The following is a 26,571-nucleotide window of genomic DNA, read 5'->3' on the forward strand; positions in this document are numbered from 1 at the left end:
GCTATGGGTAAAGGGTAACTGATGGAACTTGGCTTATTGAGCCCTGTCGATGAAACTGGTTGATCTAAATTGATGTTCCGAGTTTCGATTATGTTTACAGTTGTCTGTGGCACTGATGCATGTGTCGTTTTGCATTTATGCCCCATTAGCTCATCCTCCTGTTGTATACCAGTATTGGAACTGAAAGTTATAGCCTCCAGAGGAATCTGGGACTGCTGTGGAATTTCTGTTGTAAAGGGGACATTTCCCTCATACATTGAGGCAATATGTTGGTTGAAGTTAATTCCTTGCTGTTCTCATGGCGTACACACACACACAAAGATATATATATATATATATATATATATATATATATATATATATATATACACATACACACAACACTATATCAGACACCATGCAGGTCTGAGACAAATGTTACTTGCCCAAATGCCCCAGAAATGGGCATCCAGGAATCAGGCATCTGTTTCTAGCACATAACAGCCGGTTTTGTAACACGTGTCTGTCTGCCTTACCACTGCCCAAATTTCAGACATCTCAACCAATACAGGTGGTGTTTAGTCACTGAGGGATTAGCAGAAGCATAAAAACTTTCTACAGCAGAACTTGGAACTGATCCAGAAATAAGTCCCATACCAGTTGCTTGGACACCATTATCTTGGATATGAGATTTTTATTTAAAAACTTGAAACTGTTTGGTGCATGGCACCATTACAACCACTTGTAATGCTACAGATCAGTCTGTTCCTTAAATTCCTCTCCCAGAACCTCCTGTTGAAGGTGTGAGGTCAGACAGAACAGAGAAATATGAACAGACTTCAGCTGATAGTACTGTTGACTTGAACTCCAGCAATTATGGGAGGTTTCTCACCTAGCACCTTCTCCTAAATAGTCTTAAAAGAAGACTCCATCAATTTTACTTTCAGGAAAAACACTCTCTATGTTTTATTTTCCATGGAAGACATCTATGTGGACAAATATTTTGCTTTCCTAACATATTTTAGCCTGCCAGTTGGAGACATTGAAGTGAGAGCAAGTAACAACTGATGTTATAAGAAAAACTCGTTAATTTCTAGATTTTCTGTCTAAAGTACTCCTATTAAATTTAGCACAAGTTTCATAACTCTCAAAATAATGACTCTCTCCTAAGCAGAAAGATAATGGAGATGAACGTCTTCTGGAAATATACTGTAGGAAACCTGCAACTGCAGCAACTGCTAATTTTCTTTCATGATATTATTAGAAACTGTTCAGAACCATAAATAATACACCTCTAAAGTGGTACAAATAAAAATATTGTTACTAGCATTCCCAAAGATCAAGACCTAGAAAGCATTCAAAGAACTAATGAAGCAAAGTGTATCATCTGTTCACTTTGGTTGACATTGAAAAATAAGTATGGCATGTTGATGCAGGTTCTGTTACAACCACGTTCCTTCAATGGTCAGAGTACCAAAGGGCCTCTATGTGCCCCTAAATTTAACCAAACTGCTGAAAAAGATTGGGCTGGGGGGTGACACCTCTCTTCAGCCAATTCCTGTCCCACTGTGAATTCCAAACAGTAATGATCCTTATGAACAATGGCACTGTAATTGTACATAAATGGTATTACATTAAAACACATGTAATACTTTTTCCACAAAGACTGTGACTGTAAATCCTAAAGCATATAAAGTGTATAGCATGCAAAAAAAAAAAGTGTGAGTAGTATTAATAGACTGCCTTCAATGGAAATTAATCAACACAGCTCAATACTATTCTGGCTTCTCAAACATCCTCACACTTGCATTTGCAGAACCTTCAGCTTGAAAAATGCTTTACTTTATTTGGACACTGGCTTGTTGGACTCTAATCCTCTACCCCACCCAGAGGACGAGAATCAGTAAAAATAAAAAAAGCATCATTCAAACAGGAACTACAGAACCTTGGACATTTGTTTTAACTATACAGAAAAAACTGCTTGCCCAATGAGCTCCATTTTGTTTATTAAGTGTGCACATGGGCACTGCATTCCTAAAATACTGCTCTAACTGGAATGTACCTGCTGTGCAATTGTGCAAAAGCTTTCTGAACATACAAGTCGCAGAAACACAGAAAATCAAGTGTATCTTTTGCTACTTGTAATAACACATCTAATCTTTTTACATTTTTTGCCCCCCCCTTGGGACATTTAACTGGCCTAACCCCAAGTGCCTACATCCATGTCAAGTCAAGTCTACCAGCTTATGTCCTACCCCTTGGACTTACTCCAGTATTTCTGGTGTAGGCTGTGGATTCTAAATGCATCCTGGGGGCTTGGCTGCCCTAGAATTCATCATGATTATTATTATTAGTAGTAGTATTATAAATGTATATGCCCTAACTGCTCCCTGCCCCAGCTTAAAAGCTTGTCAATGAAGTCCAAGGGCAAGTCCCTCTTTGGACCACACTTCTCTGTAGGGAGTGCCATTAATGAATGCCCATCCCTCCCTGCCACTCCATCAGTCACTAGAGCTGCTAATCGAATCCCAGTCAACTGGGCCATAGGCATGCAAAATAATCCTGGCCAAGTTTCAATTAATGCTAGTAAGACTGGACTGAAAAGCAATAGGCTCACTCTGAAGTTGGTAGAATCCTAAACAGCCAGTGATTGTAACTCTGATCTTCAACTGTAGAGGGCAAAGTTTATTTGGGTGTTGGTTATTACCCAAAGCAACAATGCACATTGACTTTATTCTCTTTATGCCCATCTCCCTTTGCACATTAGCTGCTAGTCAGTGACACAGACTGTGACATCATAGCCCTCAAATGTCACATATAAACTGGAGGTAGCAGATAGGATTATATGCCTGTTCAGTAATGCCAGTACCACTTTCTCCTGACAAAACATTCAGTTATTTGGCATTTTTTTCATAATAAAATTAATTAAATATATCACTTATCACTAAACTCAAATTTTCAGGTGAAACAGCAATAGAGTCAAACTCCAAGCATGACAGTACTTGCAGTTTGCAGGTTCTGTGGCATAATAGGTGGCACACTCCATCTTTTGTGCAGAAAGCTGTGGGTTCTATTCCGACACTGGGTAGACTGACTTCTTACACTGCATAACATTGATGCTGCCCTCCTGAGTGTGCTATCCTTAAGATGAAATGTTAAACCGAGGCCCCATCTATTTGAGTTGGTGGTAGCTCAGGTAGATGTTAAAGATTCTACGGTACCGATCGAAAAGAGTAGGGGAAATTCCATGATGCCCTAGCCAAATTTCCCCTAGAAGTAAAAATACACCCTTCGGTCTCCACTGAAAAGAGGCTACTAGCCTAGTGGGACTAACCCAATCAACAAAAGTTAAATAAATAAACAAATAAAAATGACCCCATTATCTAAGCAAAAAGACCAAACTAAACATACATTTAAGAAAATAATTCTACCACAATCACCCTGCTTATGTATATTTCCTTATGATTCACTTTAACCATATATCAGTAATAGTCATTTCCATTTATTTCTACGGACATCAAGCACAGTCTGTGAAGAAGTATTTTCTTTTACGCAAGTCCCAGTTTCATCACAGCCTTTGTGAGCCTTCTTATGTGAAAGACATTACCCTCCACAGCATTCTATTCTCACCCATGAGAAGCCTACAGAATTGCACATGTACCAGATTTGCTTTCCAAACTGTCCATTCTGTTGTGCTGCAGCCTTGCAACAAAACACAGTTTTGCACAGTTTTTGTTAGAGTATATTTATCCTGCTAGGTCTCAATTGATACACAGCCTAGAAAACTGAACCCACTACCCCAGGGAGGGCCTCGTTACCAAGTAAGTCAGTGTAAATATCTAATTATCTTAGCTTTCTAGAACTGCACCTTCTTATGTACCGCCACATCCTGCTAGTCTAGTCTATAGTCTGTGACACCAATCATCTATTTTTACAAGGACACCAATCATCTATCATGGCAATTTCAAGGGGCATTTCCTGCAAAACTGCCAGTGCACCGATTTTCATTCCATGACCGAGATACAGAATTATTGACTTTCTACAGCTAAACGTTAATTAGCATCCATTTAGCCACTGTTCCTGCTTCTAAAGTATCTAGGCACAATCTGTTTACACCCAGATTTTCCCCCTGATTCAACAATTCAGTTTTATCAGTAAAAGCATGACTTTAATGGTAATGAATAGTGGTATGAAAGTGGAAAAATTCCCATGATACAACTGTTTTGGGCCTCATCAGGAATGATGACAAGACAGCCTACAGAGAAGAGGTGAATTAGTTCAAAAGTTGGTATTATAGCAATAATTTTGCACTAAATGTCAACAAGACCAAAGAAATAATTGTGGACTACAGCAAGAGCAACAGAGAGCACTCTCCACTCATAACCAATAAAGAAACAGTTGAGAGAGTAAAAAGCACAAACTTTCTGGGGGTGCACATTGTAAAAGACTGATGTGGTCAGCCAACACAAATGTTTGAGGAGAACAAACCTACCATCAATGGCTCTCACAACCTTCTACAGGGGCAACATCAAAAGTATACTGACAAACAGCTTTACACTAGGTATGGAAGCTGCTCTGCTTCCAAGCACCAATCCCTCCAGAAGGTAGTGAAAGTGGCCGAGAGGATTATCAGGAACTCCTTCCAATCCACACAAGACCTGCACATGTCCAGATGTCTCAGCAGGGCAAGGAAAATAACCAGGGGTAGCACTCATCCTGCTTACAAGCTGTTCTCACACTTACCATCAGGCAGGTGCTTTCGATGCATATGCTGCAAAACCATGAGATTCAGAAACAGCTTCTTTCCACTAGTCATCGGGTTACTGAACTCTAGAAACAGTACCCTTCACACTGGACATTAAGGCAGTAATCCAACACTGAAAAGTCTCTATAGTGCAATATGTAACAAGGTCTTATCCGCACCCAGACAGCAAAGTCAGCAGTAATCAAACTGAACTATCTTACTGTGCAATATAAATGTAGGCCTTAAATCAATCTTAAGTGCAATTTTTCCACTGAAAATAAGCTAATAACCTAGTAATGAGTGACAATCGGTTAAATTAGTGCAATAATGCAAATATTAATTATTGTTGTGTTTGTCGTCTATGTTTATAGAATTTTGTGTATTATCATTGTGTTAAACGTAGTCTATGTATGGAATGCACACCAAGTCCAAAGAAACATAATTTTGCTCAGTTCACACCTGCGTGAATCAAACTGACAATAAAGTTTACTTTGACTTTGACATGGTGGTCTATTATAGGGCCAGCATTTAAAGCTAACATAAATGTGTACAGGTTCATAGATTCATAGGATGATACTTGGCTATTGGCGCGGAGGGCCTTATAAGCCTTGCCAAGAATTTTGCTCATGTTCCCACAAAGTCAGCACCTGCTTCCCTGCCCAGCAGGGACACAGGTGGGATCCCAGGGGTGCATTTTCTGTTCCCCATCCAGTCATCCAGGTTCCTCTTAAAGAGGGCTAGTGAGGTACTCTGCTCGACATAGAGAGGGAGTCTGTTCCACAGATGGGGGAGTCTTAGTAAAGGACCAAGCAGCACACAGAAAATGCAAATCATGCAAGCAACACTACAGATAGACAGCCTAGGAGACTACAGAGTAAAAAATTCAGACAGCAAAATAGCACACTAGCAGATCATTTTTTCTTCAATACGATTTTAAGAATACTTTACTAGCACAACAGGTTCGATAATGGATTTTTCTCTGGGTCTCCACTGAAAATGGGCTTCATCACAGCTTGACATCTCAGTTATCAAAATGTAACTAAATAAATAATGCATATAACAAGCCTACACTGCACAGCAGCCCAATATAATTCACAGTTGCAACAGGAAACAGACAATGGCAAAACATTCACTTATTCAATATACTTACGGCTACCCCCAAAATCTAACTTAGATTTATTCTTCTTACACCATGTTTTATATTTCTACATTGTTAAACCATTTCTAAATAACTAATTATTCACTAACTTCTTTGCTTATCTCTGTATTTTGTCTTTATGGATGACAGTGGTAAATCCAGGAATTTCAAAACATTCCAACTTAGCATATGAAATACAGCTGCAGTACAGGTACTATTTTATTTTATTATGGCTGTGTAGTTGTAGTGCAGCTAGATGAAATCCTCTGCAGTGCACCCTGCATGTTTGTGTTGCATTTTGGGTGAAACTCTAAAAATCTGTCAAACCACAAGTACATTCAGGTAAGGGGTCAGAGATACAGAAGATGGTATGAATGCAGAACAGATGTTCTTCCACAAAATTCAGCTTGCAAACACCATTACAGTATAGCTTTCAACTTTCTGTCTCCAAAATGAGGAATACTAACTAGTAACTTCAACTAGGAAGCTTATAGCATGATTATCAACTCTTTCACCATACTTAGAAAAGTTACTTTGATAAATTACTATGATTCAGTACTGTCTACCATGGGTATTTTTTTAAAAATCTTAAAGAATGTATGACATACAACAGTGGTGTAGCAAGTAAATTCCATTTTGTACTCACAAGCTCTTATACCCCGCCACACCTGCACTTAAAAATGGACACCTCTCAAAATGCTGCCCCCAAGCACTTCATAAATGCAAGTAACATTTTCAGCTGCTCCCCGTACAACTATTACAACTATTGTTTTCAAATTAGTAAGATTGCACTTGTTTTAAAGGCATTCACTTAGATAGTTAGTCACTTAGATAGTTGTAGACATCATCTGACCTGAAAAAAAGCCATGTTGATGTGATGCTCTGAAAAAAATGTACTCCGTAGAGTACAAAGAGTAAGCCTGAGTACACCCTTGCCTTTCAGTGAGGAACAGTTAACATGGAGATTTTTAAGACTCAAAATTAAGAACGTTGCCCATAATGAGGTACCTACATCTGAGAAGTGTGCACAGTAGCTACAGTCTGCATATTTAACATAAAATGTGTGTATGGGTATGGGTGTGGTGTGCCAGTGGGAGGGTTATGCTGCAGAACACCCCTACTGTGCTTAAAAATGCAACAATATGACTTTATAACAGCACGCTAATCACTGTGTGGTACAACTGCAAGTGTCTACAGAAAAACAGAACGCAAACAAATGATACAATCCCGACGATTCTATTACAATCTAGACACAATGCAGTTTATATAAACAGTAATATAATACCGACAACATAAACATAACGGGATAAAAGAAACGAGAAACGAACACGCTTAGAATAAGAAAGTTGGTACACAGATTTAAGACAGCAGAAGTATACAGGTACACCTGTTTTTATCACAGTCAGGGTTGCAGCCAACCAATGGGTGCAGATCATAAAAAACATACTGCAAGAGGCACAGATCATCCCAGGACAGACACACACGCAACTTAGATGATTGCAATTTGAATATATTTAGAAACGTAGAAAGAAATCCATCTAGTTTTCATAGAATAAACACGCCAGCAACTTTTTTTTAATAACCTGGTACTGCCTATACCTGGAGGTTTAATTGTAACAAATCAGCGTACTGCATTACAGCTCAGAGAACACGTTCAGCATCTATTTTCTACTTAAGACAAAGACTAAGATGCATCAGAAGTGCAACTGACTCTCAATCACACACTCCGACAAGGAGTCCACTGCAGCAAGTACCACGCCAGTCTGCGAACCTGGGTCTACAACCCCCACAGAGCTCAGTGCGCTCTCACCATCTCCTTGATGGCAAAGAACTACAGTCTGTTACAAATGTAATTCATTGTATGGCAATTCATAAATACAGCAGAGTTTGGATACAAAGAGACAGAATTACTGGGACACACACGTTTGTTTACCTAATCTGCCAAACGGTAGCCTGTTTCTTTCCCCCAGCATGAGGTTAAATCTTGGGTTGTCCCTCTTGAGTCTCTTCCACTGACCCGTCGAAATGAGAATAGAGGCCACTTCGCTGTACACAGTGCTGTTTTCATCCCGGACCACAAAAGTATACATAATTACTCTGATCCCCTGTAGATATCTTAACGTGTAACATTTACTTTAAAGAACCTATGATTTTGATCACGGCATATGGAGCAGAACTGTCCCGGGAAATAACAATGTTGCGATAACGCCTTACCCCCACACCATTTAGTTTGACACGGTCAAAACAGAAATCCGAATCCAGCTACAATCAGTACTGTACGCAGCGTAACCAACGTCTTATGTCATATTGGCGAACACGCCTTTCCCCTTTCATAGTATTGTAATGTTTTATTTATTAGATGACTGTAATCAGGGATACAGCGACAGGGGGAACGTGTTGCTGCTTCATTGGGGTACGCCATTACAAAATAAGATAAGATACATTACTGGATGCACGGTGCACCCTCCACCAGTATTTCATAGATTATTATTTTCAACGCTATATTTAATTTTCATCGAGTTGTATGCACACTGAGTTATTTGCTACAATTTTTTTGCTGCAATTAGTGGGACATTCATAGTTACTGTTTCCAGGCCCCGCAATTGTACCAGATTTGGAGGAACGTAGATATGTTCAGGCCTGACTTACCCTTGCACATAGCGTTCCTATTTTTTTATTTTCAGATTTGATTTGCCCTTTCACAAAACTTTCTGACATGATTTTGAAGCTCTCTAGTACACAGAGAAAGCCACACTACATGAGCAACATTCTTGGGGCAACAATAAATTAAAGAAAGAGAAAACACATCTTACATCTCTTTTTTTCTGAAGCAAAGATGATGACCTTGTGTGGTAGAATTTTGCAGTACAATTCATTAGAGTCTTACGTGTTTCTGAGAAGTATCCCATATTCCTACTGGAAGCAGAAAGGGTTACGTGCTAATTAGATGCGATGGCCTTTGATCTTACTGTCAATGTTTGCAAGATGAGAGGTATGACTATTTCTCTGAACAAGTCGAAAACACGAGTATAATGCAAGTAATAGTTCGTGTCTGACGCTCGCAAATTGCCTTAGGATGGATATGAACACAATGATAGTATCCAAATAAATGCACCACATACATATGTGTGTGTGTGTGTGTGTGTGTGTGTATATATACATATATATATATATATATATATATATATATATATATATATATGGCTGTTGTTTTCTTTACATGGATGAAGAACTTTTATTGACAGTACATACATCGAACATGTTCATCTGTGATGGCTTCTTCTTCTTTCGGCTTTTCCCGGTTAGGGGTCGCCACAGCGGATCACCTGTCTGCGCATGATTGGCAGTGGAGTTTTACAGTGTCGAGTTGCCAGCCACCGGTGCCCAACCTTCCACAGAAGGCACACACACACACACACCTAGGGTCAATTCAGTACAGGCATCATTTTCAAATCTGGTTGCTTAGGATTTCCCTCTCTCTTCCCCCCTTGGCTGACCTAGTGTAAGTTTCTTCATTGTATGGATCTTTTACTGTTTTTTGTGTAACTGAATGACCTGCTGCTAAATTCTGATTCTGCACAGACTGCTCTATTTTCTGTGGTAATATTTGTGTTTAAACTGTGTTTAAACTGAACTTGTACCTAGAAAGTGTATAATCAGAGCTCCTCCTTTCTGCATGTGTTTTTTAATGTTTAAAATGCACACACACATTGAAAAAGTGCTTTTATGACTTGAATAACTTGGGCTAGCTATACCTGAAGTGCTTTTACTGGCAATTTTCCAGTTGTACAATTGTGAATAATTGATTTAGTTTTTCTGGTATATCTTTAAAATCTGGCAAGTAAACCCGCGGTGGTGGTGCTGCGGTAGCATTGTCGCCTCACAGTAAGACGCTGTCCGGTTTGATTCTCAGCTAGAGCGTCTTCTGTGTGCAGACATGCGTGAATGGGCGTACCTTCGTTGAAGGTTGTGCATCAGGCCTGGCAAGCCAGTACGTAAAAATCAACTGCCAATCATTAGCGGACCGGAGTTCCGCTGTGGCGACCCCTAACCGGGAAAAGCCGAAAGACACAAACACAAACAAACATCTTTAAAATCTGGCAAGTGTTTGTTTACTGCATTGCTCTCTTTTTAGGTTTCTTAGCTATAAATCTTAGTTCATTCTGAAGTATGCTACTTTACCCCCCACCAAACCTTTCTGAATGCATTATTATATAATAACTGCCTGTTGTTGCCTTCATGCTTACCCTAGAATTTCTGCTTTTCTCTTTTCCTAGTTGAACTCTACAGTTCCCTACAAAACGGTGTCTACAGGACTGCAATCAGTTTCTCTCAACATTTAAACAGAGTAGGTTGCACACACAAAAAGCATTTGTTAAGCTTTCACTTACAGTGCTTTGTAATTAAGCAGGTCACCATATTGGTCAGCCATAGGGCTCTTTGTTTCTTCTCCTTCCCCTGTAACTGGAGTAAATTGACTCTTACATTAAGAGCTGTAATACTTACCGTATAGCTTTAGGACACCTTAGGAAACCTTGTAAACTGCAATAGCCCCGCTATGTTCGCCCTCGCTATGCTCGGGCTCTCTTCGCTCCCCTTCCTGCCCCCAATTCCCTCCCACCCCCAGGACCTCTAAATTTATAGTATTATAGCCACTCCCCCACTTTCTAGATCCTATCTGCTTTCATCTGGGATAATTCCACCCACCCCCATTCTACTACCTACATTTTAATAGCACCTATTAGCTTTCATCTGGCATCCTCCTATCCCCTTCCAGTACCTTTACCTCACCACTCTATCTTCTGGTGTTGCATCACCAGGTAAAACAGTTCCTTAACTCACTAGCTGAATCACAGATAATGATATACTCCTCTTTACTACCCCTCTTGTTCACACCATACCTCCTTACCTTGTATGAAAACCAGTTTTTCACGGGATTTCAGTTCCCAAAAGGCCATACTATCACCCCAACTGTAAATCCTTCCACCTTCAACCATACTTACAGTACCAGATCCTATCCAACATCTTGTTCAGTCTATCAACATCTCAACCCCAGGCACATTAGCTCTAGATCCAAACACTACCACAAACTAATAAACAAATTCCTGAAGTTCATCACCAAGTATAGACTCAACCTAATACTTGGTGGTGATATTCACCCCAACCCTGGCCCACTCACTTCAGATACACATACCCCCCTCTACTTGCAATCTAAGCTACAAACCTACAATTAATAGGCCAACTAACTCTCTTCTAGTCTGTCATCTCAATATTAGAAGCATTAATAACAAGGTACATGAATTGCATGCACATCTGGATGTCCACTCCCCTGAGATTCTCTGTTTATCTGAAACCTGGTTAAAAACCTAACACTACAGACAATGAAGTGTTACCACCTGGGTACAACATACACAGGCTGGATCGTGCTTCGACGAAGGGGGGTGGGGTAGCTGTACTCTATAAATCTGAGTTGAATGTCACCATAGATGTAATACAACCTCCTCAGATTAATAACTCAGAGATTCTGGCCACCAAATTGCAACTTAATAAAAATAAATGCATTAATATCATCTGTATGTACATTCCCCCAGGTAACAATATATCTACATTTGAAGATATCCTGCAGTGGCTATCATGTCACTACCCCCAAGAAACCCTACTACTTGGAGACTTTAACATAGACTGGGGCACCTGTTCCTCAGAATCCCCAACCACCCATATTAACCTGCATGCATTTACACAAATCATATCCACCCCTACCAGGATAGGTAAACCCAACCAAAAAGAAAGTATACTTGACTGGGTACTCATAAACAGTCACTCCCAACTGTACATCTCTGGTACCCTCCTTAATGGCCTAAGCGATCACCTTCTCACATATGTAATTAAGCACAAAACCATTAATTCCCAACAACTCTTACTCAGAAAGGTTAGAAACAATAAAAACTTTGACCCTGCCAAATTCCAACAAGAACTAAACTCATGTAATTGGTCTATTCTAAAACACCTCCCCTTAGAGGAAGCAGTAGCATACTTTAACAACAAATTCCTTGAGATCCTTGAGTTGCATGCACCTGTTCGTTCAAAGAGAACCAAGGCAAAAACTGCACCATGGCTTTCTATAGAGTCTAAACTCAAAATTACCCTTAGAAACAAAGCATGGGCTTTATGGCGTTCTTCTAAAGATCCTCAAGATCACATTAAATACAGGCAATCCAGGAACGAAACCAAAAAAATCTATTTTATAAGACAAAAAACAATACTACTGTAATTTACAGACAGTAAATCAAAATAACCCTCAGAAGTTTTGGGCAGGTTTAAATAATCTACTACATCCTGGACAAACTTCAACCCCAATCCCTGCTGCTACTATTGATAAAACCCCTGAAGATGTTTCTGATAGTTTTAACCAATTCTTTACTGAGACAATTCAAGCCCTAGCTAGCCAACTACCTCCTAGCTCCCCTGGTCCTGAAAGTAGCACCCCTAGAAACCTACTCGTGTTCAGCTCCCAACCAGTTGCCACTTCACTTATCTGTACCTTGATCAAAAAATTAAAACCCACTACACTTTCTGCTGATCAACTCCCTGCCGAGTACCTACAAAAATCAGCTGATGCTATTGCTTACCCCGTCTCAATACTAATCAATCGAACCATAGTAGAAGCTAAAATTCCCACCATCTGGAAAATATCCTATGTAATCCCACTTCACAAAGGAGGCAGCTCTACTGAATTATCCAATTATAGGCCAATAGCTATACTCTCTCCACTTGCAAAGATTATGGAAAAATGTATTCATAGACAACTCATGCACCACCTAATCCATAATCGACTTATGGCAGACACTCAGCATGGCTTTCGTCCTCATCACAGCACTACTTCAGCCCTCCTAGCCTTTACTAACACCATAAACCATAATCGCAACAATAATTATATATCCTCAGCCCTCTTTTTGGATCTTTCCAAGGCATTCAATATGGTTGATCACCAACTTTTAATCCACACCCTGCAAACATTCTGTCTAGATACTGGAGCCCTCTAGTGGTTTCAATCCTACCTGAATGATCGACAGCAGGTTGTCCTCTGGCAGAACAAACTCACTAACCTTTTACCTAACACCCTTGGAGTACCACAAGCACTATACTAGGGCCCTTGCTGTTCTCCATCTTCATTAACAACCTTTATACTGTCATCCCAAAAGTCAGCTGTACCCAATATGCTGATGACTCTACTCTGATTTGATCAGCCACATCTCCAGTAGAGTTATGGTCAGCTACCCAGACCACCTTTAATACAATAGAAAACTGGCTTTCTGAACATCGTCTGATCCTAAATCCCCAAAAAAACTAAAATGCTGTTATTTTCACCAACACGTAGGTCTACCACTTTCACCTTTACCATAAAATGAAATTATGGCACAATAATCTTCCCTAACCCATCTACAAAACTATTAGGTGTCATCATAGACAATAATCTAAAATTTGACCTACATGTTAACCAAACTATCAAAACCATCAATAAAAAACTAAGGTCACTTTACAGAATAAAAGCCTTCCTAACCCCTCCAGCTAAAATTGCCATAGTTCGCTCTCACCTTCTTTCAACCCTTCTGTATGCATCCCCTCTACTCTCGAATTTAAACAAGACCGTCCTTAACAAACTCTCAATTTGCTACAACCACATTGCCAGGTTTGCCACTGGGCTGCCTTTTAGGACACATCATTGCATCAATCTAAATCAGCTTGGGTGGCTTGAACTGCCAGCCTAATCCAGTATAAACAACTGAATATGGCCTATAAAATCCTCTATAATCCGGACAATACTCCTGCACTTAAAAATATTATCACCCCCTATAACAATCCTAGACCGCTTCGATCCTCTAACAAACTACTAATTCAGACTAGCAAAATTAATAACACAGCCGGTGATTCTCTCTTTGCAAACTCTGTAAGTAGATCCTGGAACTCTCTTCCAGCTGATATTACCTTACTTTCCACCTTAGGTCAATTTAAAACTAGACTCAAACAACATTTGCCACTTAACTGGCTATGTCAATGTATCAAGCCTGGCTAACTCTCTCTAGAATGTGTAAAAATCTGTTAACCAGTTTACTGTGTGATTTAATTTAATCCTGACTTGTGCTCAGGATTAACTGCAACCTGTGGACCTTGCTTAACTTGCTTACTTATGTAATCTCTGTAAACAGTCTGTTTGTAATATGTAATGCTGGTATTATGTAATGCTGTATCTGCTTACCCTTGGAGCTTTTCTCCCCGGGCCTCCGCTGAAAATGGACATGCATCCAGTCGGACTATCCCGGTCAACAAATGTAAAATAAAATAAATAAATAAATAAATTTAGAGTGTCCAATCCACCTACAGCATGTCTTTGGGATGTGGGAGGAAACCAGAGCACCCGGAGGAAACCCACGCAACCACAGGGCGGACATGCAGACTCCACACAGAAGGCACACCAGCCGAGGATTAAACCGGAGAACCTCTTGCTGTGAGGTGGCAACGCTAACCGCTGCACCACCGCGGCCGCCCCTGTTAAATAAAAATAAACATTGAACTGATGCGATTGCAAATGCAAACAAATGAGTTACTTTTTTTATCATCCAAAATAACTACAAACTGTGCTTTTACATGGGGACAGACCACTCAGCTTTTAGCAACAGAATTTGGAACAAAGTAAAAAAATAACAAAGGAAAAGGCCGCAAATTAGGGATACATTTTAAATGCTGGCACTATTATCTTAGAAATTCTCAAAATGATTTCCTGTTTTAAGAGGAATGGAATAAAACTTTGAGAAACATCAGGGGTGTCTCTACAAGATAGAGACAGTTGAGAGGTCTATGACCCACACCCTCCTTGATGTGGGTGCGCTGCCCCTGCACTCCATGGCTGCACAACTGCAGAAAAAGAGGTAAATTCCTTACATATATTAAAGTTGAATTGTTGCAGTTCAATTATAATATAATGTGTCCGCTTTCACCAACGACAGAAATTACCAGAAACAGTGGCACATGTTAGATGTATGCCACAACCAAGTGTATGGCACCCATAAACATAATATATATAGAGAGAGACAACCCCACTCCCAGCAACCTTGACTAGTACAAAACTCTGAGGAACGTGACCAAACATAGTGCCTGCAGACTCAAAACCAAACTGAAATCTAAACAAACCTGTCTTCTTGACTCCCCTAAACATTTTTTGCAAGATCCTCCCAAATTAATTATCCAGTCCAGAATACATGCCCTGTCCATCTGGCAATTTTATACTTTCTGCTTTCCTCAAAGAATTCTCAAGCCTTCCCACATCCTCACCTAGCCTCAGTGCAGACACTCAACAAAGACTGCATAGCCTGCCAATTTCATTCCACCTTTTTACTTCTCAAAAAAAACCCTCTAAGCAAATTTCACCCCAACTTGAACAGATTCCTATGAACTTGCCACCTGTACCTGACAATAATTGCCATTGGTTCTGCACTACTGCAGAAATTTAATCAGCACCCCTCTTTAAGCATATTTACAACCTTTGCCTCATCATGAATACTATGCCGAACATTTAGAAATCGTATTTTGTCATGCCAGTACCAAAAGAAACCAAGTCATCTCCTAGTAGTCACTACTATTCTATCTCCATATCCTTGAAAGAGTCATGTGTAATTAACTTAACATTTACCTGCAAACAAACCACCCACTCTGTAGCAAACCACATGGATTCTGGGCTGGTAGGAGCACAATGACTGCTGAATACTAATTAATATGAATAAAGGAAATCGTACTGGAGCTCTGTTCATTGACTTAACCCATGTCTTTGACATGGTCAAACATCCAATGCTACTTATGTATCTGCAGTATAGTGAGATCAGCCCTGATGCAACTGTAGGGTTCAAAATCTTTCTATCCAACCATTTATTCCAGCTAAAGATAGGACCTAGTCTTTTTATCCCTTCCTTAATTCACTCTGGAATCCCACAGGGCTTCAGTCTAGCACTTTTTCTGTTTTCATCAACAAACTTCCACTGGGCCTTCCACATCAACTATTTCCTGATGCAGATGACATAGTTATCTATAGGTCTGATCCCCCACATCATACAATTAAAACAAAACGTCAAAAGGACCTTCCTCAGCTACAACACTGGTTAAGATCCAAGAAACTACAATGCCATGCTAAAAAAGTCCACGTTAATCAGTACCTGTAAAAGACATTCAAATCCCCAATCACTAAACTTCATGGGAACATCGAAAAGTTGAGGGACAACATCAACAGTCTTCTCTTCTGGGCCTTTCACATCCAGCAAGGGCTGTTACAGGAAAAGACATTCTCTTTGCTCAGCTTGAGTACAGTCTCCTCCTCTATCAAAAACACTACCAGGCTTCATACTCTCACTAATAAAATATGTTGATTTATATCTAACTCATGATGGAATGAACACCACTGTCTTATTCTTTCAAAGGCTCAGAGGCACCCAGTACAGGATAGGTCCAATCTTCTTTTTGGTTCCTTACTCTTCAAAGTACTCAAACTGGACACCCCTCTTCTGTCTCTCTCTCTCTCTCTCTCCCCAAACGTTTTACTTTCATTCAAACTTATAATCAAAGATGCCAAGGCAGAGCTGGCCTGGCCCTTCTTTACAAAAGTCTTCTCTCAGACTGCACTCTACCAGCCATTACTTCTCTGTACTGGTCCCAAAACCATGGCAATTACTCCTTCCTGATTTAACTGACATTGCAGACTACTCCCTGTTCTGGTCACTTTTCAAACAATACGTATTACAACAGTTTGAATGAAACTGTCCATCTAAAGAACATGTCGGCTAAACTAATATATCTATTTGAATAGTACTTTTACCTCCCCCATATCTGATCCACTGATTAACTTACTTATCCAAAAAACTGTGATTCGGCTTACCATACTATCACTGCTCTAAACCCACTGTGCATAATCCAGTCCTGTCTTTCAACTTACTAGTCTCTATTAGCTTTCTTAATTGTTAGGTTTGGGACTTCCATTTTAAAGTAGTTATTAGAGATTAGACAGGCTAAAGGGTAAAATAAGTTGTGTTTCATTTATGCATAAAAGACAGTTAAGCAGAAAGAAAAATAACTTTGCTGGTCAAGCATGAGAGACAGTTTATTAAAAAGGAAAGATAAGCATAAAGTGCAGTGGCGTAACTATGTTAGAAGCGCCCTGAGGCAAACTTTTCCTAGGCGCCCCAACACCCCCCCCCCCCGGGAACCCAAGCCATCGAGATGACCGAAGCCAAATGGATGGAACAAAAACAATTTTCAACAGAGGCTACCACTGCACCATCAAATATGTAAGGACTTAAACATTCAGAATCCTGAAGTCTGAAAATTCAAATGCCTGTCAATTTTATTTAACATTTGTTAATCAGGACAGTCTGACTTGGACCAAAAAAAAAACAATTCTCAGCAGAGGCCCAGGAAGAAATAATGCAGACATGTCTTTGTAACATGGGAGGACAGTAAGTAATTGAATTAAACTGAAAACATCCATGCGTATCCTTTACTTTAAGCCATTGTTTAAAATTATACAGGATTGTTTCTTTAGCTTGTACTCACTGCTTGCCAGGGCAAGATTTTGCTTCCCAGTTACATGGAACTGGATGAAACAAAAGTATAAGTCTATAAATTAATGTGTGAGTAAGTGCAGTGGAAAATATATTTCTGCAGAGTTCCATTAAGCTGCAGATTAATATATTTTTGACAAGTGGTAGAGATATTTATAGAAACAGCATGGGTAAGGACATTTTGCCTTCTTTCATCTTTCAAGCAGAATCATAAAATGCCAAAATAGATACATTTTCAACTCTGCAGGTAAACTCTAAAAGAAGCTAAAGTAAAAAAACATACACACACAATCCAGCACAGTCAAATCCAGAGCCAACAAATGTGTGTTTTTTGATTTATAAAGTATAATAGGTAGAAAAACAGCAACAGGAAACTAATATCAATATATAGAACTAGCTGCAGCAGCAAAGGGTTAACCTTTGGAATAGTTGAAGTGACCTTGTTGCTAGCAGGCCCTGGTTACATCCCCCTTGGAATGCTATACCTGAATGAGGAAATCATGTGTCTCATCTGACATTTTCTGTTGTGTAGAGACAGTGATAGTGCACTGTAGAGAGAAGCTGGATGATGCAAGATAAGCAGCCCCAGATATATACTATGTCACCTCACCTCTGCTCTCTTGTAAATAAAATAATGCAAGGATAATGCAGTTGATGCTATCAGATGCACAAATATCATAAGAAGACTGACCCACATTCAAAGAAAATACATTTTGCCAGTGGCAGATAAATATTAACTTTGGGCTGTCTTCAAAATCATAGGCCCCTTGAACATGAAACATACACATGCTCTTTGATACATCTTCCTGACTGTATTACATTATATTCCTTGTACAATATAGTACAGTTGTTAGAGGGCATTTTAAGTGCATTGTTTTGAACATTTTTCCAGTAAACAATGAAACAAAATGCATACACCATGCTTTGAAACATGTCATGCATGCATACTAACAGTATGCTTTGGCTATAAGTAGCAGCTCACCTTCTACTGTGATTATTAAACATTTAACTTATAAGAGCTGTACCACCCCATATTATCTGCAAATAGCTATTCCAGAGACTAGAAGGCGATGACAATGACCCAAGGCAGATACCAATATACCCAACAAACCAGCTAAAAATGGAAATCAGATGAGCAAAATCATCACCGCAGAAAAAATATATATAAAAAATATATATATTGGAACCACTAAACTGTTGACGCCTTAGCACAGTTACATCTATTACAGCCACCAACATCTTATTGTTAGTTCAAATACAGAAACACACATGCTGAGTCTTGCCAGCTACTGCAGGCTTAATGCAGTCTAGGATTTTTTTTCTTCGATTTTAACTACTACTACCTCCATCAGTTTAGTCTAGCAAAAGTCTGCAAATGTCCAGTGTGCAGAGGAACCAAAACAGATTTCCCTGGGAGCCTAGACTCCAACTACTCAACATCACCAAAATTAATCACATTGTTTGCATTGTGGAGAATATAGCACATAAATCGAGAAGAACCAAATACTTGGAGAAACTCGGGAGTAAAACAGTATTTTGTTTACATAATGTAAAGCACTCCAAAAAAAGCCAGCGTGAATATACCCACACAGTTAAGAAACTATAATAAAAACTACTACAGACCAGCTAAGAAATAATTGCTTTTTAAACCAGCAAATCTTATTACCATGCTTGACGGAATGCATTTCAAGATTCATTCACTCAACTGTATCTTTGGGTACCCGCTGACGCTGAAACAATAAACAAATAACCACAACATGTGCAAAGCGAGCAAATACAAAAACTAAAGATCAAAACGGTCACTCTCCAGGGTGCTGCAAACATGGCATTCCTCAAATGTATCATCTGAACCAGTACCGTACAGTTATTCCTTGCACGTTACATCAAAAACATTTAGTCACTTTCACAGACAAATCTGGGGAGAAAAGTACAACGCAGAAACAGGGATATGACATCCATCTATGTAACCATGTCCCCAGTCTCCTCGTTCTTACCTCCAGACTTGTCCCATCTGCAGCAAGTGGATGACAGACTGCCAGATCCATACAGACAACCTGCACAAGTTCTAAACCGTCCGTTTTGGTTCCCACTCGCAAACTTGAAAATATGTGCTGCACTGCGCGCAATGATGTCAGCATGCCCGCGACTACACTTCTTTCTTCTTAAAGAAGAACGCCCTAAAAAAAAAAAAAACTATTTTTTTAAATTAAATTAAATGATTACCTAGTCAGCGGATTCCCCTGCCCAAAGTGCCCCCTGCCGCTTGGCACCTTGAGGCAATTGCCTCACTTCGCCTCTCGTAGTTACGCCACTGATAAAGTGTGTAAAAATACAGAAATATAGAATGTTCTTTTCTCAAGGGAAAGATACAATCTTGTCAGCTACAGAATGTTTCTTAATGGAATGTTAAATAAAGCACATATGAGACAAAGCCTGAGACCAAGGTTAAGAGGAGTAAATAAGGAAAATTATTGAACTGAAGCAATATAATATGTTGTGTTTAGGATAGCAGTTTAGTTAAGGTTAAAGAGTTTGTTCGATCTATTACATCAGAAAAGATTACAGACACTCGAGCCTGAGTACAGAAGACAGGTCAAATAAAGATTATACTAGTTTACCTTGTTCAGGAGAATCAGAATATGGCATTAGGTAACTTTGAACACTAATTGTTTATCAGCACTGTTAATGAAGACAGTATTCGGATATTGTGAACATCTAATAAAGCCTTATAAAATGAACTACAGTGTTTGGAGAATTCATTCTGAAAAGTACACAAGACTTGGCCCATAAAGGAGAGACTGGCACCTGTTCAGCATGAGTTTGGGTAATTAACAGATAAAGACTTTAGTTCTCAGTCTCATTACAGTGTTTCCAGCTAATTACGGTACAGTACAGTCTTATCAATTCTTACAATGGTGCCCAAACAGGCTTGCTGTCTGGGGAGAGATATATAATTCTTGCAACCCAGCAAGCAGCTACTCTGGACAATCAAAACAAATCAGAGACAGTTGTGGTGTGTAACCCTTTCAAATCTAGTTTCCAATGCAGCATATATTTTCTTAAGTTCACAGTGATGTTTTTCCAAGTCAATACAGCAGCAGTACTACAGACATTTCAACAGCACTCTGGAGACTTTCCAGGTGAGAGCCCCCAGTAAAGGTAATCAACGGTGCTACAGACCACCCTTTCAGTAAAGATATTGTTTATTTCCAGACTTGGTCACACTACATGTGTTCTATAAAAAAATATGGAATAGCAGTATTTTGTTCAACTACATGTGTTCTACAGAGTAAAACAGCTTTATCAGCAAACAGAAACAGTTGCATTTCTCATTACAAAAAAGAATTTTCAGTAACACAGCACTACTTCATGCAGAAAGCGGACAGAGCACTCATGCAGCTGTTAATCAAATTAAACAGCACCAGTGTTTACTTCAGAAAAGCCTCAACCAACTTTAGCAGACCAGTATTAAATCAAAGCAGTGTTCCTTCAGAACATAAAATACATTATCCAGTTAACAGCTATCTCCACAAACTTTCAAGTTTCCAGTGTGAAGTCACTCAGCCAAGAAGCAAGAAAAAGGTTAATAAACTACAGACAACAGCACACATTCTTCCAGGACCAAAAAGTTATGTAATACTTTATAGGCACCTTTTAGTTAACAGCTCAAAACAATATAAATTTATCAGTAAAAGTCATTTCCATACCTGTTGTATAAACATGTCAAGTAATACTGCTACAGTTAAACATCAGTAAATATTTGGTTTGATTTTAAAAATGTTCTCTTAAAGTTAAAGGTTATTAGTTCAAGAATGTTAAATATGTCTAAATACAAAAGGTTTAAATTGCAGAAGCAAGCTAATAAGTTGGTTTCTGTCAGTACGGTCTCAAACTTAAACGTAAATGCTTCAGCACTTACAATTCAACATAATGATTTCAGTTGTAGTATAGTTTCACATACAGATGTTCAAAATGTAATACGTGTAATTCAAAATACAGAACTATGTTGCAATATTAAACATACAAATGTCAACACAGTCAACGTACATAACATGCAGGCAATGTCTCAAGTTCATATTACTTCATCTAGTTTCATATTTTCAGAATCAGTGCAATGTTTGCACTGAAAGGAGATAAGAGGAATCGGAGTGCAGATTTTAATAAAGTAAATTCCAGTATAACTGAAGAACATACTTCAGTGCTAAGTAAAATAATGCATTCCATAGTTATCTGTAAAGATCAGAGCATTAATCTGTCATAGTTTAAGGTTAAAAAATTAACAATATTTTATTGTTTACAGACAAATCAATTTCAGTTAGACATAGATCATTATTAAAAGACACAAATGCAGTTTCACCCGAATTTAAAAGGTCAAAGATTACAACAGCTAACAGTTCAAAATGTAGCAGCTTTGTACTAGGTATAAAAATGTCATTATAGTTATACTTCATTGACAAGATTTGTTTAAATGTACAGATTTAAAAAAATTGGTTATGACAGGAACATGCAGATTTATGGGTTAAAGAAAATAAATTCCAGTTCAGTAACACAGTTGAAGTGCTCAGAAAGACATATTGGGTGTGGCCAGTTAAAAGCAAAGGGTAACCGTATACCTCTATGCCTTGTAAGGTATATCAGAAATAACAGTTAAATTAATTTTCAGAATAAAGGGTTTACAGTTACAGATTTGGCAAATTAATTTTTTGTGCTAGTGTTTTGTTTAAGTGTTTTGTATTAAAGTGTTGCAATGCATGAACAATAAGCAATGATATAGACAGAGACAAAATAATGTTTGCTAGTTTACAGAATGTAAAATTTAAAGTCAATGCTACATTATAAAATTAAAAACACAGTTAAAATTTCAGATTCTATGTATAAGAGTACATTATGTAATCAGTCTGAGACTGTATATGTTTCGTATGGAAATGGCAGTTTGTCAAGCACATCAGCTCAGATTATAGCCAGCCTAGCAAGCTGAATTAAAGATAGTACTATCCATTTAATGCATTTACAGTTTTACTATTTATCCAAAAAATTGTAGAAAGTAATAATACATTTTTTGCAGCATTCAGTAGTAGTAGTACTAGTTTCACTTTATCTATGTTCAGACAATCAACATGTTCTCATGTCTCCAGACACTTGTACAATAGTACTAGTTTTCAGTTTATCTATGTTCAGATAATACTGGCAAAAACAGATTTCAGTTAATTTTCCATCTGTGTTCATTGAACACTGTCAAATGTTCTCATGTTTCAAACAATTTGTCAACAGTACTAGCTTTCAGTCTATGTTCAAGCAATAAGTTTGGTTTTCAAAATATAACATGTACCAGTTTCAGTTATGCTTTTATCTGTGTTTAGTTAACACTTGCAAAAAATATTCTTTTAGTTTAGTTAGTTTCCAGAATATACACAACTATTTTTAAATGTTCAGTATACACTAATGTAAATTTCAGTCAAGTTTCAGAATAGTTATGTGTTCGGTATAGTACATTTCAGTCAAATCTCAAAATATAAAAATAATATTCAGTTACTTCACATTATTCAGTCATTAGGTTAAGGGTAAAGTGACAGAATTATTTTTTACAGGCTTATTAAAATAAGTTATTTAAATATAGGTAGTAATAGTTATTCAGCATACTCAAGGTATAACAGGGTAGGCTTAATTTGTTAATTAGTTTACAGATTACAGTGCACTTTACATAATTAATTTGTACATTAGTCAGAAATTAAAATGACACTAACAGAATGCAAAGGTATCGACTTGAATTATAGAGAAAATTTAAATAAAAATTTATAGATACAAGTTAACACATAATATGGTAATTATGCTTCAAGACCAGTTATAAAATTATCTTTTAGTGCAGATTTCAATTAGTCTTCAGAAAATAGCCATCATGCTTGATAGGTTATGCAATAAAAAAGTACAATATTTAAAGATGTAAATCTATAAACAACAGAAAAATGTTTCATTTGCTATAAGAACAGACATCATAGTATACTAAGGCACCAGTTCATAAGGTAAAAAAATAGGTAATAAACAGTTCATACTCTGTCTAACTTAAATAAAGCTTCACAAAGACAGGTTAATCAGTTTTAAAAGCCACAGAATTAAAAAGACACTCATTTTCAGAATATGTACTGGTTTTAAATATATCACTCATACATCAAAACCTAGACTTAAAGACTCTAAAGACTATAAATCTAGGTAATATAAAAATCAAATCATAAAGTTAAGAGACTTCAATCCAAACAGGCCATAAATGCTCAAGTGACACCTAGTGGTCAAAATTAAAATTGCAGATTTACCAAATAATTAGTTTTTATTTATTTTCAAATTATGAGTCAGGTAGCATAAAGCTGTATACAGTAGTTAGCAATATAAATGTAAGGTAACTACAGAAGTAGGTCCCTGTAAACTTTTATCAGGGACCTCAGGGACAACAACTGTTAGATTAGGGACTTCCATTTTAAAGTAGTTATTAGACATTAGACAGGTTAAAGGGTAAAGTAAGTTGTGTTTCATTTATGCATAAAAGACAGTTAAGCAGAAAGAAAAATAACCTTGCTGGACAAGCATGAGAGACAGTTTATTAAAAAGGAAAGGTAAGCATAAAGTGTGTAAAAATACAGAACTACAGAATGTTCTTTTCTCAAAGGAAAGATACAGTCTTGCCAGCTACAGAATGTTCCTTAATGGAATGTTAAATAAAGCACACACGAGACAAAGCCTGAGACCAAAATTAGCAGTAGTAAATAAGGAAAATTACTGGACTAAAGTAATATAATATGTTGTGTTTAGATTAGCAGTTCAGTTAAGGTTAGTGATTTCATTTGACCAATTACTTCAGAAAAGATTACAGACACTCGAGCCTGAGTACAAACGACAGGTCAGATATAGACTATATTAGTTTATGTTGTTCAGGACAATCAGAATATGATGTGCAGTTACTATGAGCACTAACTGTTTATCACCACTGTTAATGAAGACAGTATTTGGATATTGTGAACATCTAATAAAGCCTTATTAAATGAAAGACTGTGTTTGCACTTGTTTCCTGCCTTTCCTGTAACTAGTCTAGTCCAGGTACAGATTTGCCGTATCCAGGACTGCTAGTAAGCTTCTGTGCCCCCCAAGCCTTTTTGTGTTGAAGGAAAGCCTTCTAGCTTATCAGTAGGAATGGTAAGCACTAGATAGCCTATCTACCACAAGAGGAGTGGTTTCTGGCCCAGAAATTTTAGCTTATTGGCCATTTGGGCAGTTTTTTCCATTTCTTTCAACTTTTTGGTTTAAAAGCCTGTATCTGAACTTGTTTCCCACCTTTCCTGTTACTAGTCTAGTCCAGATACAGATTTGCTGTATCCAGGACTGTTTGTAAGCTTCTGAGCCCCTCCCCAAGCCTTTCTGTGTTGGAGGGAAGCCGTCTAGCTTGTCAGTGGGAGTGGTAAGCACTAGGTCGCCTATCTACCACAATAGGAGTGTTTTCTGGCCCAGAAATTGCAGTTTATTGGCCGTTTGGGCAGTTTTTCCATCTCTATCAACTTTCTGGTTTAAAAGACTGCACTTGTGCTTTTCCTGCCTTTCCTGTAACTAGTCTAGTCCAGATACAGATTTGCTATATCCAGGACTGTTTGTAAGCTTCTGAGTGATGCCAAAGTCTGCTCTTCAATTTTTCCTTAGATCTGCTAGTTCTCTCCTCTCCTACACTTTTACTAGCTTATTAGTTTAGCACTTTACCAGACTTCTTGTAGCAATTATTTTAGCACACAAAAGTGCTACTAGCACTAAATGCTCTACAAGGAAACAGCTCCAGTACTTATTATTAATGCCCACCCCTCCAGGCATGTCTAAAGGTCAGTTCCCTGTGCTTTCTCCTATTAACCTGATGAATGTGGGCATCCTGAGGCAATGAAGCAACTGCCTCATGTACACTGACAACCCTCTCCTCTTACCTCCCAACACTCAGACTTGCAAGAGATGCACTTTTATATCCAAATCGGAAGCCATGCACTCTCCAGCCAAGACCGGAATAGCTGGCCAAGAGGAGAAGTTCAACACTTGCACCATTACACATAGGTTCATAGGTAGGTACTAGGCTATCAGCCCAAGGGCCTAAGTAAGCCTAGCCAACAAAGTTCCCTGGCTTATGCCAACCCAAGAAAGTTAATTTTCTGTGCCCTGTTGAGCAGAGCCACAGAAGTGATCCCCGGGGTGTATTTCCTATTTCCCACCCACTCATCAAGATTTTTCTTGAAGAATGCTAATGAGGAACTTTGCTTGACATATATGGGTAGCTTGTTCCGGAGTATGGGAAATCTCTGGGAGAGGAATCTATCCCTCCAGCATGTCCTGTTTATTGTGATGACAAGGTTTAGGTCCCTAGAGCATGTAACTTGGAGGGATTGGGATTTCTTTAGGTGTAGCATGTCCAACAGGTCTGGGTTTGACATAGCTTTATAAGTTAGGCAGAGATCACCTCGGAGTAGACGATATGCTACAGAGTAAAGCTGGAGTTTTTTGATACAGTCAGTGTAGGGCATCTGTTTGAGGCCACTTCTGTGGCCTTTCCAGCTGCTGCAGATGTCTTGTGAGGTACATTCCAAAAGGGGCGTTGTACTCTATAATGGGTCTAATGAGTGTCGAGTAGAGGGGAACAATGACGTCTTTTTTCCTGGATGAGAAACCTTTTGGGATGATGTGTGCCATGTAGAAGGATTTCCTGAGTACTGTGGCAATGTGATTATCAAAGGAGAGACTACTGTCCACCTGGGTCCTAAGGTCTCTTATCACACATTCGGTGTTAAGAAGACTGCCGCCTATGTGGTAGTTCATGGGTACAGAGTTTTTACCAAACGGGATAACAATGCACTTTTTGGCATTGAGCTTGAGGCCATGGCTCTGACACCAAGCATCTGTCTCAGTGAGGCCCTTCTGTAGGATGTCCACATCATTTGGGGACTCAACTATAGCTCCTAGTTTGCAGTCATCTGCATACTTCATTAGCTAAAGGCCTTCTGTGTTAGCCTGTACTTCAGAGAAGTAGATACCACATAGGAGAGGTCCCAGGACTGAGTCTGCAACTTTTACAGTGTAGGTTCTGTCAGTGA

The 26,571-nt window shown here is 38.6% G+C and overlaps 1 protein-coding gene across 1 annotated transcript in view; it reads right to left on the bottom strand.

The window, feature by feature from the left end:
• TTL (tubulin tyrosine ligase) overlaps positions 1 to 8,141 on the bottom strand; it is a 303,567-nt gene extending 295,426 nt beyond the window's left edge. Inside the window, exon 1 of the mRNA XM_044057985.1 lies at positions 7,795 to 8,141. Within this exon, the coding sequence (XP_043913920.1) occupies positions 7,795 to 7,951 (157 nt within the window). The 5' untranslated portion in view covers positions 7,952 to 8,141. The remainder of the gene's footprint in view (positions 1 to 7,794) is intronic.
• Between the last annotated feature and the right edge of the window lie 18,430 nt (positions 8,142 to 26,571).

The sequence above is a fragment of the Protopterus annectens genome, chromosome 1.part2 (assembly GCF_019279795.1).
Source record: "Protopterus annectens isolate FY-2018-M chromosome 1.part2, PAN1.0, whole genome shotgun sequence".
NCBI lineage: Eukaryota > Metazoa > Chordata > Ceratodontiformes > Protopteridae > Protopterus > Protopterus annectens.